The 16,788-nt window shown below is 40.6% G+C and overlaps 1 protein-coding gene across 3 annotated transcripts; it reads right to left on the bottom strand.

The window, feature by feature from the left end:
* Window positions 1–329: 329 nt before the first annotated feature.
* Window positions 330–15,080, bottom strand: SLC5A1 (solute carrier family 5 member 1). Of its 3 annotated transcripts, none has more exons than XM_075039636.1 (12): window positions 15,021–15,080; window positions 14,570–14,674; window positions 9,721–9,826; window positions 9,440–9,520; window positions 8,102–8,322; window positions 6,977–7,112; window positions 6,075–6,182; window positions 4,870–5,020; window positions 4,091–4,259; window positions 1,818–2,033; window positions 1,406–1,508; window positions 330–553 (listed from the first exon to the last, which is right to left on the bottom strand). In XM_075039636.1, exons 2-12 carry the CDS (start codon window positions 14,663–14,665, stop codon window positions 330–332), a joined length of 1,611 nt encoding a protein of 536 aa, XP_074895737.1. In that variant the 5' UTR covers window positions 14,666–14,674; window positions 15,021–15,080. The 3 variants fall into 3 exon arrangements, with proteins under 3 accessions (XP_074895737.1, XP_074895739.1, XP_074895738.1); XM_075039638.1 differs by having other exon boundaries at window positions 330–535; window positions 1,397–1,508; XM_075039637.1 differs by having other exon boundaries at window positions 1,397–1,508.
* Window positions 15,081–16,788: the final 1,708 nt, after the last annotated feature.

Here is a 16,788-nt window from a genome sequence, read left to right on the forward strand (position 1 = left end):
CAAACCGTGATATGAAATATGGCTCATGCAGACTTGTTCTTCACCTAAAATATGAAATGTATCATGAGCAGAGAGAATACTGGATGGAAGTTCTGAACCTCTATGAGCCTTGGATTGATTCAATGTCTAAACAGAAATTCTCTCTCTTGAAATCCCTGTGGCCTTCATCTTTAGATTTTTGAAATTATGATCACAAAATCAGCGAGTAAATTACCCCGAATTTTACAAATGTAGACAGTGAAAATACTAATTCTATCTAACTCTGTAAATCTACAAGTCATTGGTTTTGCTTGACAATACAGTACAATTTCAGAACTGTAATCAGAGGTTTATGCAAAGAAGGCATGACAAAATACAGCCACAGTCAATAGGATGATGCCATTGATATTCACAACGTTTCTCCAAAGCGGCACTTCGCTTGTGTCAGTCAGTTTCTTCTTCAATGCTTCCTCTTCCTCCTTGCTCAGTTTGGGTCCTTTTTGTTGATCTAAGCCACAGAACCAGTTGTACGCTTTCTTAAAGCATCCTGGTTCTTCTTCGCTTTCCTTATTAACTGGAAGGAATAACACACTGGTCATGAAATGTAAGCATGGATCACTGCATGCACTGGAAGATCTCTGTGACTGAGGACATTCCTATATTTAATGCAGCAGCTCTGATTTATTGTCATAGTTACATGGAAACATTTTAGTACAAGGCAGTACAAGAATCAAGTTAATACTGTGTTTTCACAGCTCACCTGGAAAAAGAGTGATTTTCTACATGTTGCAAGTGAGCCTTTTGCAGAAGACACTTGTGCCTTTTGCAGCCTAGAGACTTGGTCTGGTATTGGAGAAGCAAACCATGCTGCAAAGCTTAAACTCCATTTTTTTCAATAATTTTTACACTTTTAATTGAAAGACAAAGAAATGAATTTGAGGATACTTTTGAAAGCAGCAGAACCAGAAAGCCAGCAAAGACAGCAGGTGGTTTTGGCCAGAGGGATATCTGGCAATTCGCTTTGATAGTGCCTTACACCAGATCCTTGGTCCTTCAATCCTGGCTACTACTCCCTATTTCCAGGTGAATTCTCATTGTTTCATTCCAAGGGCTAGAGTTGCACGCAGTTCTGCCAATGCACACCACCTCTAACCTAAAGCATCTCCATTGTTTTAGTCCTAGAACTGCCACCTAGCTACCTAGAGAACAAGATTTTCTCCCATCAAATCCACTTCACTTCTGATTTACACTAAGCTTGATAGTTTGGTAAAAAGCAGCTTACTAACCATTTAAATATGTGGGGTTTGAGGTTTTGTTGTTGGGGGGGAGTGGGACTGTCTTTGAATATCAAGCATGTCAATGTTTCTCCAGAAATGAAATAGGGATACTCAAACACTTTGATAGAATCTATAGATACTCAAGTTACCTGATTCTTCATCTCTTTCATCAGCTTTGTCCTGCTCCTCATCTGCATCAAGATCAATACGTTCTTCTTTGCTGTTCCGCAAAGACCAGCACAAGCGGTAAAGCTGCCATGAAACAAAATAAGTTTATAAATCTACAGCCTTACTACATAGAGACAAATCAGTCTGGCCAGCACATGAACAAGCTGTAAGACCATCACATCCCAAATGTCTGTTAAATCAATGTCTAAGATTATTAGGAGTCACTGAAGATTTGTGACAGATAAATGAAAATTATTTCCTTTGCTTTCTTACAAGGACTATATGATGCAGGTAGGTGAAATGTCAGGAGGTAATATACCAAGTAGCAGTGTTTAAAATTAGTGGTTTCATTGAATTCTATTTCTGGAGGAGCAGGACTGCAATAATACTCACATGTACATCAGGAATGGGCTTTGTCATGAAGGAGACTGCCAGGATGACGATGGTGGAAACCCCAAAAAGAATCATTGCAAAATAAAGGTAGTGAATCCCACAGATGATGAATGGGCAGTTGGAAGGGGTCACACAGTTGCCAGTTCCATAGGCAAACTCTGCAATCATTCTACTAAGTCCAGTTAGCAGTCCAACCATCAGGCCCCAGAAGGCACCCTGCAGACAAAGTGACAGAAGGTATCAAAATGAGTAATTTCAGGCATGGAAATAAGCTCTAAGCCCTGAATAGTTGCTGGAGGAAACACAGAGGTAATTAGTTATGTGTTACGTTGCCTTTGGCACATGGGTTTTAACTCAGATACTTTCAGTGATCGTATTTACAGCTCACTGTATTAATATAACTGAAAGCAGCAATGACTAGCAGCTCAGAGAAAGAATATGGGAAACACCTTATCCAGCTCATTTCTCAAAGTTCATCCATCTCCACACAATGCTCTCCTTACACAGGACAGGCTCTAGCCACAGACTACACATCCCAAGGGTTGTTCTTGTACCTTTTTATTTTTGAGGGCTAAATCCCTGACAGTTCTAGCATGATGGAACCAGCTAGCAACTGTGTGTCATTCCTCCTGAATCATATGTCTGGTTTATCTCCTGATGACCTTGTTAGTAATTAGTTAAAAGTTAATTCTCGGTATTTTTGGTGGATGTTTTGCTGGTAGGTATACATTACTCTAGCCCAAAGTATAAAAGACACACAGGTATGTCTGGGCACAAATTGAAATATGTGAAATTCTGTTTAAACATTTTTTTGTTGTTGTTTTACTGTAAGGGTGATTGAACATTGGGACAGGGTGCCTAGAGACATTGTGGCCCGTCCACCCCTAGAGATACTCAAAACCCAGCTGGACAGGACATGAGCATCCTGCTCTTGTTAGCCCTACATTTGAGTAGCAGGGGTTGGACTAGTCCAGAGGTGCCCTCCAATCTCAACTATTCTCTGAGTTTGTGAAGTCAAAAAACTAATGATGGTAACACAAATCTACAAATCCTGATTAAAAAATATTCTAGGTTTAATGCTGCATTTAAGAACAAAACAGTTTTAATTATTAGTGGTCAAAGTTACAAAAAGGTTTTGGAGTAGGACAAGATAGTTTATTCCATTTCTGGCAGAAAGAAGAATGATTCTGAGCAAGAAATGTTGATAAATATTACAAATAATTACAATATTGGAGTTTATCTTATGCAAGCCTCCAATTCTCAGAAGTTTTGATGCTTGTCTCCCCTATTTACCCAAATTTAAAGCGTGCAGTGTACACAAACCCCCAAGGATTACACTGAATTCTTGCTCAAGTAAAATTCCAGCTAAAGTCAATGACAGATTTCCACAAAGGGCACAAAGATTTAATCCATTTGTGAGGTTTAGCCATACTGGGATAGGAAATGGAACATTCCTTGTATGTAAAACAGGCTTTTCTTGGATATACACACAAATAACTGCTGAACTGGTCTCGAGAGAAAACAGTAAGAAAAAAGTTCGAGCCATATTAAAAAACTATTCTCTCTCTAGGCTTTCTCCTTGAACTAATCCTCCTTGGAGCAAATCTGAGTGATAGGCAAGTATTGTTATTTCTAGTATTATAGAAAAGAAACTGAATTCCCGAGTATTGAGTTTTCAGAATGTCTGAGACCCCAGTTACCATGACTGGCCTATGGTCCCACCAAAGCATGTAACAGACCTCATGCCTTCTGAGTTACTTACAAAGGCTTAAGTACAATATTTCTCAGTTCACTGCTCTATGAATCAAAGTTAGTGATTCCCAGACTAGGTCCTAAAAACAATGGGAAACAGTGCATGAAATGACAGCACATTTGTTTAAAAGGCTGTTTACAAAATATACAGCAGTCAAGAAGGTGAACGGTGATATGTTTGGTAAAGCAGTTTGGTGACCAATATCCTAAAAGATTACTTTCAAATATCTCTCCATAAATTCTCCATTTGACACACCTCTTGGCAAAGTGATAGATAACCAAAGTTTTAGAGCTATCTAGGAATTTCTAGGTGACCGTTTATTTATCAGATTAGCAAAGAACTTTTTCAAACTCATCTCTGAAACCTCAGGTCCTGGGGTACAGAAACACAGAATCCCTGGGCTATAATAGGATTAAACTGAACAGGAAGAAGTTGCTAACAGAAGACACCAGAACAAAAAAGCAGTTCTCCCAATGCCTAAAGGACCATGCAGCTTACCTGTTTCCTAATTTGTACGTACCTGCTCATTGACCCGCTTGCAGAAGATGGCAAGCAGGAAGACAGCAGCAATGGGAGGTCCCAGGTAGCTGGTAACTGACTGAATATAATCGAAGAGCTGTCCACTTTGAGCTGACTGCACCACAGGAACCCAGGCAATGCTGATGCCAATTAAAAGTAACATAAATGCCCTGTAAACACAGCCAGATATTCAATTAGCCACCTGCTTAGAAGCATCTATCAGAAAGAAAAAAACAGCAATTAATCAATAATTTAAATGTCCATTTTGTATTTCAACCAGCAAAATCAATTATAATGGCCAATTACCATTGAACAAACAAAAGAAATCCAAGTTGGATATAGTGTCTGTCAAATATCTGTCAGCATACAGCTAAACATGCAATCAAAACATAGAAAATCACTTTTTTCCTTTGTTATGTCTAGAGACAAATCAATAGCAGATCAACTAGAAGAACTAGTTCATTCATGCTGTAGTATAGTGTAGCACAAAGTCTATGAAGATATTTTAAAATAGTTCCCTTTGAATAGCAGTAGGAAGTGTTGAGAATTAGTTTAGCTACTTCATGCACCACTGTCAATTAAATTGGAAGCAAGGGTGGGTTTGTTTGCCAAAAGGAAAGTGTAGGGTGGGACAGCCTGTCTGGCCACAGGAGGCCACTGCTGCACTGCCCGCACGCTGCGAAAGCAGGTTTTCACCGAGGCACTTGGTGCATTTTTTGGAGGCTGACGTCTGTAAAGCTTCTGGGGCTGGCTCTATTTGTACAGCTCGGCTGCACTTACCTTCCAGCTAACATAAGCTCTTTCTCAGATGGTCGTGATCGAATTTTGGTGTAAATATCCATAGTGAACAAAGTACTAGCACTGTTAAAAATGGAAGTCAGGGAGCTCATAAGGGAGGCCAACATGACTGACAACATCAGACCCCGCAGACCTGAAATACAAAGATATGTGAACCAGGATGAGCGTTCAGTGAAGAGTCTCGGTACGTGGCACCATCCATACTGCTTGTCTGACCCTTTCAAGTCAGCCAGCTATGAGTGTGTCTGGCATATTTATGTGCTGATGCTTGCAATGCAAGCAGAGTGACGTCTGCTGAGCTTTGGAAAAGCTATTTACAGCAGTGATAGGGCAACTCTTGAGCTTTTAGAACATAGGTACTTCTTTTGTGAATGCTGCCTGATTAAATGCTGAAATAAAAAGGAAAGACTTTCCCCAACAGTTACAAAAATAATTGCTCTTGTTTGCAGGCAGGTGCTCACTTGCTTGCGGTACATTTGTAAATCAGTTGTTTGGAAAAAAAGAAAGTTTCTTTTACTGTTTGAAAATCTGAGTAAGCCACTTTTCCAGATGGTATGATCTAGTCAACACAGTATGAGGAAGTACTGTAGTATTTTAATAATACTATTTACAACAGTTATAATGTGATGGGCAAGTACTAAAGATACAAGGGAAGTACCATGGTCTGTATAATATCATAATCTGTCTATCTAGCCTTATGAACAAGCTCTGTGGTTTTCTGCAGAAATTTATCTTCTATGTGTATGTAGTCTTCTCCAGAGTGGTGCCTTATTCTCTCATTGAACAGGTGTCCTGTGGGACAATGTGTACATAGAATATTTTCTCCTCCCACCTCAGCGGGTTTAGCAGAAGGACTGCAGGTGTATGCCTCCAACTCAGAAATCCTACCAGAGACAGTCTTTTATAAATCATTGGCAAAGTAGGTTATTTTTTACCTTCACAGAAAGGGAGATAAATTACCATTTCACCACCCAGTATTTGCCAGCTGAGAGCTGACACTGTCAGCGTGTAGCTATTCTGCACCTACAGCTACAGCTACCCCTCTGATTAATACTACATAGTTCTGGCAAGAATTTTTGAACTAAATCTGGGACTTGGGCTCCCTCTATCACCTCTAACACCTCTTTTTACAGTCTGGCAGCCTCACCTTTCTTAAAACAAACAAACAAACAAATACAGTGTCTTACCATTTGGCATAAGCTCCACTACCATTTTTGGGTAAGCAATATTTGTACAGCCAACTGCAGTACCACAGTACTGCTGGCAGACTTCAGGCACAACACAAGCCACCACATCTGAGGAGAGGATAACAAGACAGGGTTAGACAAGGTCATATAAACAACAGATTGCTCCCAAATTAGTAGAGCTTTGAAAATTTATCTCTGTGTTGAACCACTGGACTGGCAAGCTTGATATCATCCTTGGTCTGCTGGCAGGGAGGAAGGTGATTCTAAGCCTCTATCCTTCCTTTCCTCTCTAAAAGAATACTGTAAAGTGCTGCAGCGCCCCCCGCCCCCCAAAAAAAATCAGCTTTAATTGTCAGACCAGAACTGAACAGCACAAAGAGAACAAATAGAAAAACAAGGAGAGGAACACAAAGACCCTTCCCTCCAACCTGAACATCTCTCTTCCACCTGCTGTTAAACACACTGATGGTTAGAGAGGAGGGAGATTGGCATTTCCCACACACTGCACTTGGGACTGTCCATGGCCCAGAATATTACTGTGACTGATGACCCTCTTCCTCTGATTGCCAGCAGAGTATCCGTCCTGGGCAGCATTTTCCACTCATTCAGCCAGAGTGGGGCTGTAATAAACAGACAACTAGGGAGGGACACTGTGGAATTTTTCTCTCCTAAAATGGACAGCAATAGCATTAGCAGAAACCTGGGATCAGGGAAAAGAGGAAGACCTGTGGCTTCTTACAGTGAAGTTAGGTTTTGTGCATACATGTGCCTGGACAATTTGGATGACAAGATGACAATCTAACAGGTATTTTGGAAGGGACAGAGAATAGGAAATTGAGAGAGATGGGCAGTGAAAGATAGACAGCAAGAAGAAATTTGCATTTCTGTATACATATGCATACCTGTATACAAAATTCGGCTGATCATTCCAGGCATCACTATAATAAACATGGGCAACAGTTTTAGGTATCCACACACGATACAACCAGCCTTCACATGGGACATGTTCTTGCCAGAGAGACATCTTTGGACAATAACCTGTCAATGAGACATGGCAAGCATGCATGACTCAACCAAGAATAGCATTTCCAGGAACACACCATGTCAAGTTCCAGATACAAGATACTTCTTAACCACTGTGATAGTGAAAGAACCTATTTACCATTTCTGTCACTAGGAAAAATAAAAACTACATGAAAATCAAAGGATATATTTGAAATAAGTAAAGTAAAATATAATTTATCCACTGTATGTTTAAGAGGTAAGCCTCTTTCTCACAAGATGTTCTTAAAGCAGATAGGCTAAAAAGCCAAAAAGGAATAAAATATTTACATGAGCAATAGATACAGTTACATTGGGGTTTTTTTCATGTGTTTACAAATTGTGAAGATTATCTTTCTTACAATTCAGAATGCAGGCAGATTGCAGCAGACTTGCTAGAGATTGGACACATTCTCATGTAGCAGTTGCAGGAGCACACTTTCCTCTATTCATGTCAGTGTGATCTCTCAGGGAAACTGGACGGTAGGTTTTAGGCAGAAGAAAGGAGGACTGGGGAAGAGTCTCCAGACTGAAAGACCTGACATATAAAGAACATCCTCCCAAGACTGTGCATGCAAAGATGAAAGCCACACAAATAGGAAAGAAACTCAGACTACTGAATGGGGAATCATATCTAGACGCAGTCTAACCAGGATCATTTGATAACATGGTTTCCTAAGTGAATGTTCACATTACAACCTCTCTGTGTTTTTATACATGGTCACACACAAAAAAATGAGAAAGGAATTATACATGGTATCTGCTGGGCACAGTGCATAAGAAGAATTGAAAGAACACCCGTTCCATTTTCTCACATGTGGGAGGGGTCTAGAAACCAGAAACTGAAAAGTTACTGACCAGTCTTGAAATAACTGCCATTTCTGTGACCCAGCTTTGAATTACAGTGGGAGAAGAGTACCCCTAGATCACGCCAGACTGCAGAGTTTTGTGTTTGGCATTTTTGAGGCATCTGGCTTCCACATTACCTGATCTGTGCACCAGTACCACAAAGCAATGATGCTCAAACCAAAGACAAGCCCTGGCCATGGCAGATCTCCAGTTACGGCATCTCGGAAGATGTGAAAGGAATCCCTCCGAGGAGTGTAGCATTCTGCATCAATCGTAGTATTCCCATAGGAGATATTGGATGGAATTGCTTCCATGTACTTTCGCATGAAATCATCATATCCTCCTACTTCAGCAAATGCTGAAAAAAAAGAAAGTAAAAATAGCAATGAAGTATTTAATACTGAAATCTCCAACAGAGATAGAGAATGTAAGAAAAACCTCCTTAATATGGATGTAAAAAAATCCTAGCCAGTATACATCAACAATTTCAGAAAACAGTATACAGTGTTTTGTAAGGATTCACACAATCTAAGTACCAAAGTGACCTTTCTATTTAGGTTTCTGTCATGTAGCTCACAAACATTGGTTTAGGCTCCCCATCCCTTATACATGCCTTGCCAAGAAGTGAAATGAAGATACGTTGTTTCCACACACTGTTAACCTAGGGAGAACCTAAGGCAGGGTCTTACCAGGTTAGGTCAGTCTGAAGTTATTTCTGTTGTAACAATGGTGGAATAATTTCACTTCAGTGAAAGACCTAGCTAGAGGAAAACCAAGTGCTGAGTAACTAGAAAGATAAGGAAGGCACACTGCAAATTCACAGAATCTTATCACTATTCCTTTCTTTCTTATGATCCCTTCCTATTAATTCTGTTTAACAGCATGATTTCTGATTTTAAAATGCATATGGTCTTCCGGACACACACATTGTCCTATTCATAAACATTCAGTTCATATCATTTGTCCAGCTGGCAATATCTTGACCTCCACAGATCAACTACAAGGCTTACTTAAAATGTTAATATGTTTGGGTTGTTTTAACACAAGCTAGCATCTAGAAACAAGGAAAAAACGTGCAACGTGACCAACAGCTCTTCACTTTGAATCCGAAATTTTATGCATCAGCATTTGAATATCTATGAAATTACAATCTTGAAACAAGATGCTCTCTGAACTTCTCAAGAGTATCATTATCACCTGCAAACAGCTCAGCTTTTACCTCACTAGCCATCACAAGTGCTGTTCTGTCATGAGATGCTATATACTACCTTACACATTCAACTGTGCTTTAGAGATGGAGTGGTCTCAACGACTGAAGGGCTTGGCAGCATGTCTATTTTCATCCTTGGTAAATAGGTATATGAACTGAAATCTTCTGGTTAATATAACAGGGTTCCACACTGCAGGACCCATTTCCATAGCCACTGTGGGATTTGTGGTTGAACATTCCAGTTTAATTCATCTGATTTACTTACCAAATCCCATGAGAATAAAGGATCCCACTACCATGATAAATGTTTGTAAGGTGTCTGTGTAAATCACAGCTGCAAGGCCACCTAATGGCAAAGAAAAGTCAAGACAAACAGGTTAGCCCCCGTGCAAATCCTTCCCCCCCCCTCCACTTTTCTCATAACCTCTTTCTTTCAAACAAAAACCACTGTAAATCACTCCCCTTTCAGGTTTTCATTTCTCCCCTCTTCTCTTTCTTCTGGCTCCCCTAACTTCTTTAATTTATCAGACTGCTCTGCAAACTCACCTGTGATGGTGTAAAGAGCAGTAATAGCAAGCAGGATAATTATGGCCAAATAAAGATTCAGCCCTATGGCCAGCTGTATAAATACAGCTCCAGAGAATATGTCTGCCTGTAAAAGAAAAAATGATAGATCAACCAATGTTTAAATTCATGATGATGGCATATTATACATTCATGATGCAGGTACTGAAATACACAACTCCCCCCTTTTAGTACTGCACACACACACACCCCCAAAAAAAAATCAAAAAGAAAACAGAGGCCATTTTAGTACAATTGCTAGTCTCCTCTCAGTGCCGTGCTGCTTTCAGTACAAGAGTTGTAACACTTCTCAAAGAACATCCAGGTCTTTTGCAATGGATCTTTTTAGCTAGGAACAGTCACCTCACTACTCTGTGCTTACATACTGAGAGACAGCTTAATAACAAATTACTTAAAGTTCAGGTTACACTTGCTGCTATGTGCAGGGATGGACTCTGTGACACGTCCAAGACGCGGCATGGTTCTCTTCATTAAATGCTGCTCTATAAATCCCTTACTTTTTCTTTACCGCTTGCATACATGTGGTATAGCTAGTCTTGCTGGTTCAGGACAAATGGTGATTAAAGGCAAACATCTTATATAACCTCTGTTTTTAAGTTCCTGTCAGAATACTTGACATCAGCTGGCTAACAGACCTTTAGCTCTTGTGTAAGAAAGAAATTGTTGAGATTTCAGAGTAACACTCTGAGATTTTAATCACATTAAAACAGTTCCTGATTTAGAGATAACTTGCATCAACATTATTTATCCAAGTTTGCAATCAGAATAATCTACCCCAGTGCACTTGTAATGCATTATGCTTTCATTAGAGATTTGCATCTGTACCTATCCTTGCTCCTGAGCATCCAGTTCCTGGGCTCATCTCCAATCCCACCTGCATGCCTTCCTTCTGTATACCACACCACCTATATGAGGGCTCTATACAGGGAGTCCTATCCTCCTTTAACAGTACAAGTCCTAGTGGCGTCCAGCAAACGCAGGAGCTGCAAAATACTGCAGGAACTGCCCGTATGTAGGGTCTGAGAAACAAAGATAAACAACATTACATGTGCCCTGGGGTAAAGCCTGAACACACAATTAATTACTGCAGGGCAGCTGCTAGGTGGCAGCTTGCTGGAGGAGCAGGAGGTTCCACAGGCCAGGCTGTGGGGCAACCAGAGCCTGTCATCACAGAACAGGCACTCGCACCCCTTTTGTCCATGGGTAGGCTGAGGTAAGGCAGGGCAGATATACTAATAAGCAGTTACGTAGTCTGGTGGCTGGGAGATGCCGGATGAAGAAAGCCTCTTCATTCCAGAGACACTGAAACCGAGACTGCAGGGTATGATCTCACCCTTAGTTCACTCTGGAGAATGAGGAAGTGGTACGGACATCTGCAGCATGAGGTCCTCCAACCCTACTGCCCTGATGTGCAAAAACCAACTGTGAAGCAGAGTGTGAATCACAAAAGAAGTCCCACTCCCAAAATTCTGCCTCTGGAGCAGCTTGAGATGATTTGATTTCTTATAAGTTTTAGTTTGGAACTGGGAACCAGAACATTTAGCTCTTAACCCCAGTGGCTGCTAGACCATATCCTTTGTCCCTTCTCTCTATGGGAATATTTTTTTCCTATCTTTTCACAGCACTGACCAGCTTATGTCCCAGGTCTTTCTTTTACTGTTCTTGGCTTTAGTTTAGCCTACATAACATTAAATATTAATGATCCTAAAATGACTCCCAGAAAGAATTATTGAGCATCCTGAGCAATATATCAGCTTCTTCGAATTGCTGAGTTACCTTCCAACTTCACTGCTCCTCCCTCCAAATTAGATTATTTCCTTCCAATATTTCCTTGTTTCTCCATTAATACTCTTTTATGGACACTATTTAATCCTTATCTCTGAATAGAGTAAATCCTTCCCCTCCATTACACGCTATCTCTCCAAAGCCATGCACAGATCACGCAGGAACCACTCACAGAACACGTGCCAATTGAGTGAATCCAGCTGCAATGTTAATGTAGGAGTCAGGGCGGTGGCACATACTCTTTACACCCTACACCATACAGTCCTAAGAGGAGGTTATCCTTCTACCTCCTCTTCCCCCGGTAAGCCTATACCCGTATATTTACTACTGAAATTATGCACAATGAACGTAAAGAAAATGCTGTGATACATTTAGAAATTCTGATTTACAATTTATGATTTCTTCAAAAGCATTCAGGTCTTAATTCCCTTTTGTCTTATCATAATTTAGTCAATTACTCTCCATCAAGATTTTATTTTTACTAGGCCATTTTCTTTGGCATAATGACCAACATCAGCAACATTAGTGGCTAGCAAGCCCCTGAAAGCTGCTATGGGCATTACTCAAAAAGTACTGCATGCTTAGGAAGCACGTACATGTGACGCACCTGTCCAACAGAAATCCTTTGGGCTCAAAGATCACGTGTGTCCTGATCCCAAAGATAACACCTTGCAGTGTGGCCTTGTCTGGCGAGTGGTTCATTAGCCACAAAACAAGGTGAGAAATCAATAAAAAATACACAGAAATGTGCAGGAAAAGAGAGAAATGGTAACAACCTTGTACAGAGGTGTGCAAAGGGAATCTGATCATCACATGGTGGTGGGCACGGTGCCAGAAAGAGCATGCCAGCAGTTACACGACATGATGTATTATACTGTTCATTGAAAAGCACCGCAATAATTATATTATTAAGAACATTAGATAATACTTTAACACATCAAGGAAGCAGCCCATGAAATAACTACCCCAGAAACAAGATGCCACTCTTCTACAAGGATAAGTGGCAGTATCACTGCCAAACTAATAGGTGTGACTGCCCGTTAAGGGCAGGGCGGAAACTCATCCTTCTCTATCAAATCTCAATAAGCCCCGAAGATCACAAGGGAGTGTTTGCAAAAGTAGCAGTCAAGGAAGTAAAATGCAAATCTCCAAGCTGGCTATGGCATGGATTGTCAACACATGGGTATGTTTGGATATACAACGTGCCTCTGGGAAGAGAGACCTGTGCTAGCTTCACATAATATGCATATCTCTGCACAGCACAAAGAAGTTAGCTATGGTTCAGGGTGGAACAGCCCTTCCCTTTCTGCTTCTGGAGCTGGTTCATCTAGAGACAATTTGGCCATGGTGTTACATAGCATGGTATAGAAAAACCTACTCTGACATCCTCTGACAGTACCTGAAACCTCCAAGGACGTTGACTGTTCTGCCTATTCTGAATAAGATATGGCAAGTAAATCAGACCTGGGCAAATCCTGCCCTACCAAATATAGTGGCATAAGACAACAACGCAGAAGACATGTTTGTATACTACAGAAATCTGAGCTATATTTGTGTGGGACAGACAATGTCAGAGTTGTTCTGGGCAGATGGGGGAAACGAGAAATGGTTAGAGGAACTTGTACACCAGACTTTTCCCCTGCATGGCTCAGAGACCCAGCTCCATGGCAATTGCCCACACACATCTGGAATAATTGGGTTAATGAGAAGCTGGGATGGGCCAGTGGTAGAGTGGGGCCCAGGTAATCTGCTGCTGTATGGATCTCTTGACTATTGCTTTGCTCCCTAATAAGACAGAACCACAAGAGCTGGAGAGGCTGCTTCAGCCTCATGACCACACTGGAAGCTTAAATGGAGAACCTGTCTTGCCTAGAAGCAAGACACTTCAACTGAAACAGAGTGAAATCCCATGACCAGATCCTTAGGCATGATAGAGGCTGGAAATAAAAGATAGATAGTAAATTCAGGACCTACGTAACACCTTGATGGGCTCATTACAAACATGTGTTGCAGAATAGGTCTGTGAGTCATGCAACTGGAGAACTTGCTCAGCTGCTAGAGCTGCCAGAACTCTCTCTTACCTGGGATTTCTTACTATGGTAGTTAAACACAACAACAGCAAATTAACTAATCTTTTTGAAATATATAGAAATCCAACTCTGAGGCCAGCTCCACAGTACCAACCTGTTTAATTTATAACCTTTCTAAGGATCAGTTATCGTGAAGATGTGAGAATGAGAGCAAAAGGCCAATCTTTTAGCTTAAATTGCACTATTATCACTCAGCTCCCATTCAGAGGGCAAAGAGTAATCTGCCATGGCAACTTCTGCAAAACAACAGATTGAGGTATGCCTGAACTGTGGACTTCTTTAGAGGCTTGTTAGTTTCAAGATATAGGGAAAATACCAGCTCCCTTCACTGCTTCACAGCAACACAACCACTTCATACACTTGCCCATTAAAAGAATCTCTCCTCTTCCCTCCTTTCACCTCAGCTGTTATAATTTCCCTCCTTCGCATTTCCCCACTCCCTTATTTTCTAATTCCTATTATGCTATTTTTCTCCATAGCCCTCTGGCTTTTTTCCCCTCATCTATATTACTGATGGCATGTTCACCAAAGGATGCTAAAACAGATAAATATGAAGTCTGGGGACAAAAATTCCTGCCACGTTTCACAGATCCTTAGGATAATAAACTCTAATGTAATACAAGTTTCCCTCCACCCTGACTTGTTCTAGAGGAGAGCATAAGTAGAAGTAAACCTTAAAACCTAAAAAAGAAAGCACAACAAGCATTAAGAGACATTGCCAGGAAGGAAAAAACTTGGATTGCAGAACAGACCTGGATACACAATCTCACTAGACAGAATGAAGAAAACACAAATCATATTTTCACAGTCCTTAATTCAACCAAGGGCTCCAAATCAGAAAGAATTGACCAATTGTGTCAGCAATACTGTAAATGGGAGTTTCTTTTCTTCAGATCAATGTAGGCTGGAAGAAATGCTGTAAAAGTTTTACTTACTGAGATCTTTGTGAAAATATACAGGATCAGAGAAAGGACTGACAGGTAGACCTGAATTCGTTTCCCACCAAAACGCTTCTTCAGATACTCTGGCATTGTCACCACCTGCAGGGAGGGTAGATAAGGTTTCAGATAATGGGGAACAGGTACAAAGTAAATTAGAGAAAGTTTTTTGCTAGTCAGATACTGTAAGAGTGGAGGGCAAAGGGAAGGATGCTGCAAATGCAGTTGCAAGGAAGAGCAGCTCCAGGAATCAAAGAACAAGGAGAGAGTACCAAGTACTTCTCATCTCAGATCAGAGAATCCTCACTTTTCAAATACATACAGACATAACATAGTACAGTTCTAGCACACTCAGATCACATGCCATTCATAATGGCTTTGCAATATTCAAGACCTGATCCACAAACATGAGCAGCAAAGAAAAGTATAACGTACTGTTTTGACTTACCCCAGCTTTGACATAGATGGGTACAAACAGCCATCCTAGAACAACCACAAATATCAGAGCCTGCAGCCAAGACAAGATCAGCAGAATTAGCCTCCTCTCTCTAGATAGCACTCCCAAAGACCATTTATCAGACCCAATAGCAGCCAGAGACCATTGAAACCACATAAACCTGGGTATTGTGGGGGTTCAGGGGAGGAGGAACTGCTCTGTCCTTTGATTTACAGTTGAAAATTTAGGAAGGAAATCTTGGCCAAAAAATTTGTCAGGCATTACGCAGCCTGGATTTCATGCTAGATGTCTCAGAGAAGCACACAAGATAGTAATAAATTTTCTAGAAAAACAGCTGATTTCTGCTCACAGGATTGCCCTCTAGGATAAAAGCACCACTCCACTAGCAACACCAGACTAACCTAGCCCTCTTCAGAGCAGACCCAGGGAGCCTGGTTTAACAATGCTTAAAATGCAACCAGCCCATAAGACTACCATTTCTGGGAGATATTAAGGAAGGTGAAGTCTGCTACCTGAGACCTATTTGCTAGTATCTTGATCCCAGAGGCACTAATGCAGGGTACTTTCCCACTCAGAATCAGGTATGTTGCAATGGTATGTTGTGACATCCACAAATCTAGGTACTGGGGAGAGTAGCACTTCTTTTGATTATTATTTTGATCATTAACTGCCTCCTGCACTGGGTCTCTCTGAGATGGCTGTATGTTTCACAACAATCCCACATACTGTACAGGATGTACCACATGCACTTAGTAAAATATTTTGTATTTCCACATTACCATTTCATAATATATTTTGTGTTACCATGTGTATTTTGTGAACTATAGGTCCTACTGTACTGCAGTGTCACAGTTTTCTGACTTAAATGGCTAGCAAATGCTGTCTGATACAGAGTTGTACATATTTAAGTCGATAAGTGTAAAATAAAATCCTGCTCTCTGCATTTATTCTGTCCACAGGTCTTAGAGGGCTTTTTCAACCATATCTTTTAAGTTCTGCCCTTAGATCAAAACCATAAGATGGACAAGAAATACTGGCTCAGCTTCTGCTGTCATACTAATACTAATTAGAAATAATTTCTGTGGAATAATAGAGATACACAAGCATGATAACAGCCAAACTTAGGATTTCTTTCAAGAGGAGAATCAGATTATACAGTCAAGGGCAATATATCCACCATGTCTATTAACCTGTACACCAGTCCCACTGTGTTGTAAGTAGTGAACTATGTAATGTATCTGCTCAAATACACACATGCATCATTGCTTCTTCCTAAACAACAATTCTTCTACACTGTGTACTGACAGTAGTCCACAGAGAATCTCCTAGGAGATGAAGTGTTAGAGGTGGATATGTTTGAAGAAGGATATGGGTCCTAGAGATCTGAATACCATGAAATTTCAAGCAATGCTTGTTCTGTTTTGTTTTGCTTAGTTTTGGTACAAAGAGAAGCAAAATCAGTTTTGCTACAGGACTAGAGTAAGCAAATAGAGAAAGATGACAGATTAACTGTGCACATCTCAGAGTTCATTTTAGCCTTTATCCTTCTTCTTAAATATTTATATCATATGAGTACTTGACTATTTGCAGCAATCATCTACTTGTTAAGGAAAAAAGCAAAATCCCTCAGGGTGGTACGCTTCTTTCACTGCGCAGAATTAAATGCAAGGAAAGTATCGACCTATGTACACTCATTAAGTCCTTTGTGTCATGGTATAATCCTTTCCATGAAGGTGAATTAAGCAGAACAAGGGCATTA

The sequence above is a fragment of the Buteo buteo genome, chromosome 11 (assembly GCF_964188355.1).
Source record: "Buteo buteo chromosome 11, bButBut1.hap1.1, whole genome shotgun sequence".
In the NCBI taxonomy this organism is placed as follows: Eukaryota; Metazoa; Chordata; class Aves; order Accipitriformes; family Accipitridae; genus Buteo; species Buteo buteo.

What these genes read in the sequence shown, in the direction of transcription:
- SLC5A1 (XM_075039637.1), bottom strand. Translation starts at nt 14,665, where the DNA reads ATGCCAGAGTATCTGAAGAAGCGTTTTGGTGGGAAACGAATTCAGGTC. An exon ending in TGCTCTTTACACCATCACAG is followed by an intron (nt 9,521 to 9,720) that starts GTGAGTTTGCAG and finishes CTTTGCCATTAG; the next exon opens with GTGGCCTTGCAGCTGTGATT. An exon ending in CTTTATTCTCATGGGATTTG is followed by an intron (nt 8,323 to 9,439) that starts GTAAGTAAATCA and finishes CTTTTTTTTCAG; the next exon opens with CATTTGCTGAAGTAGGAGGA.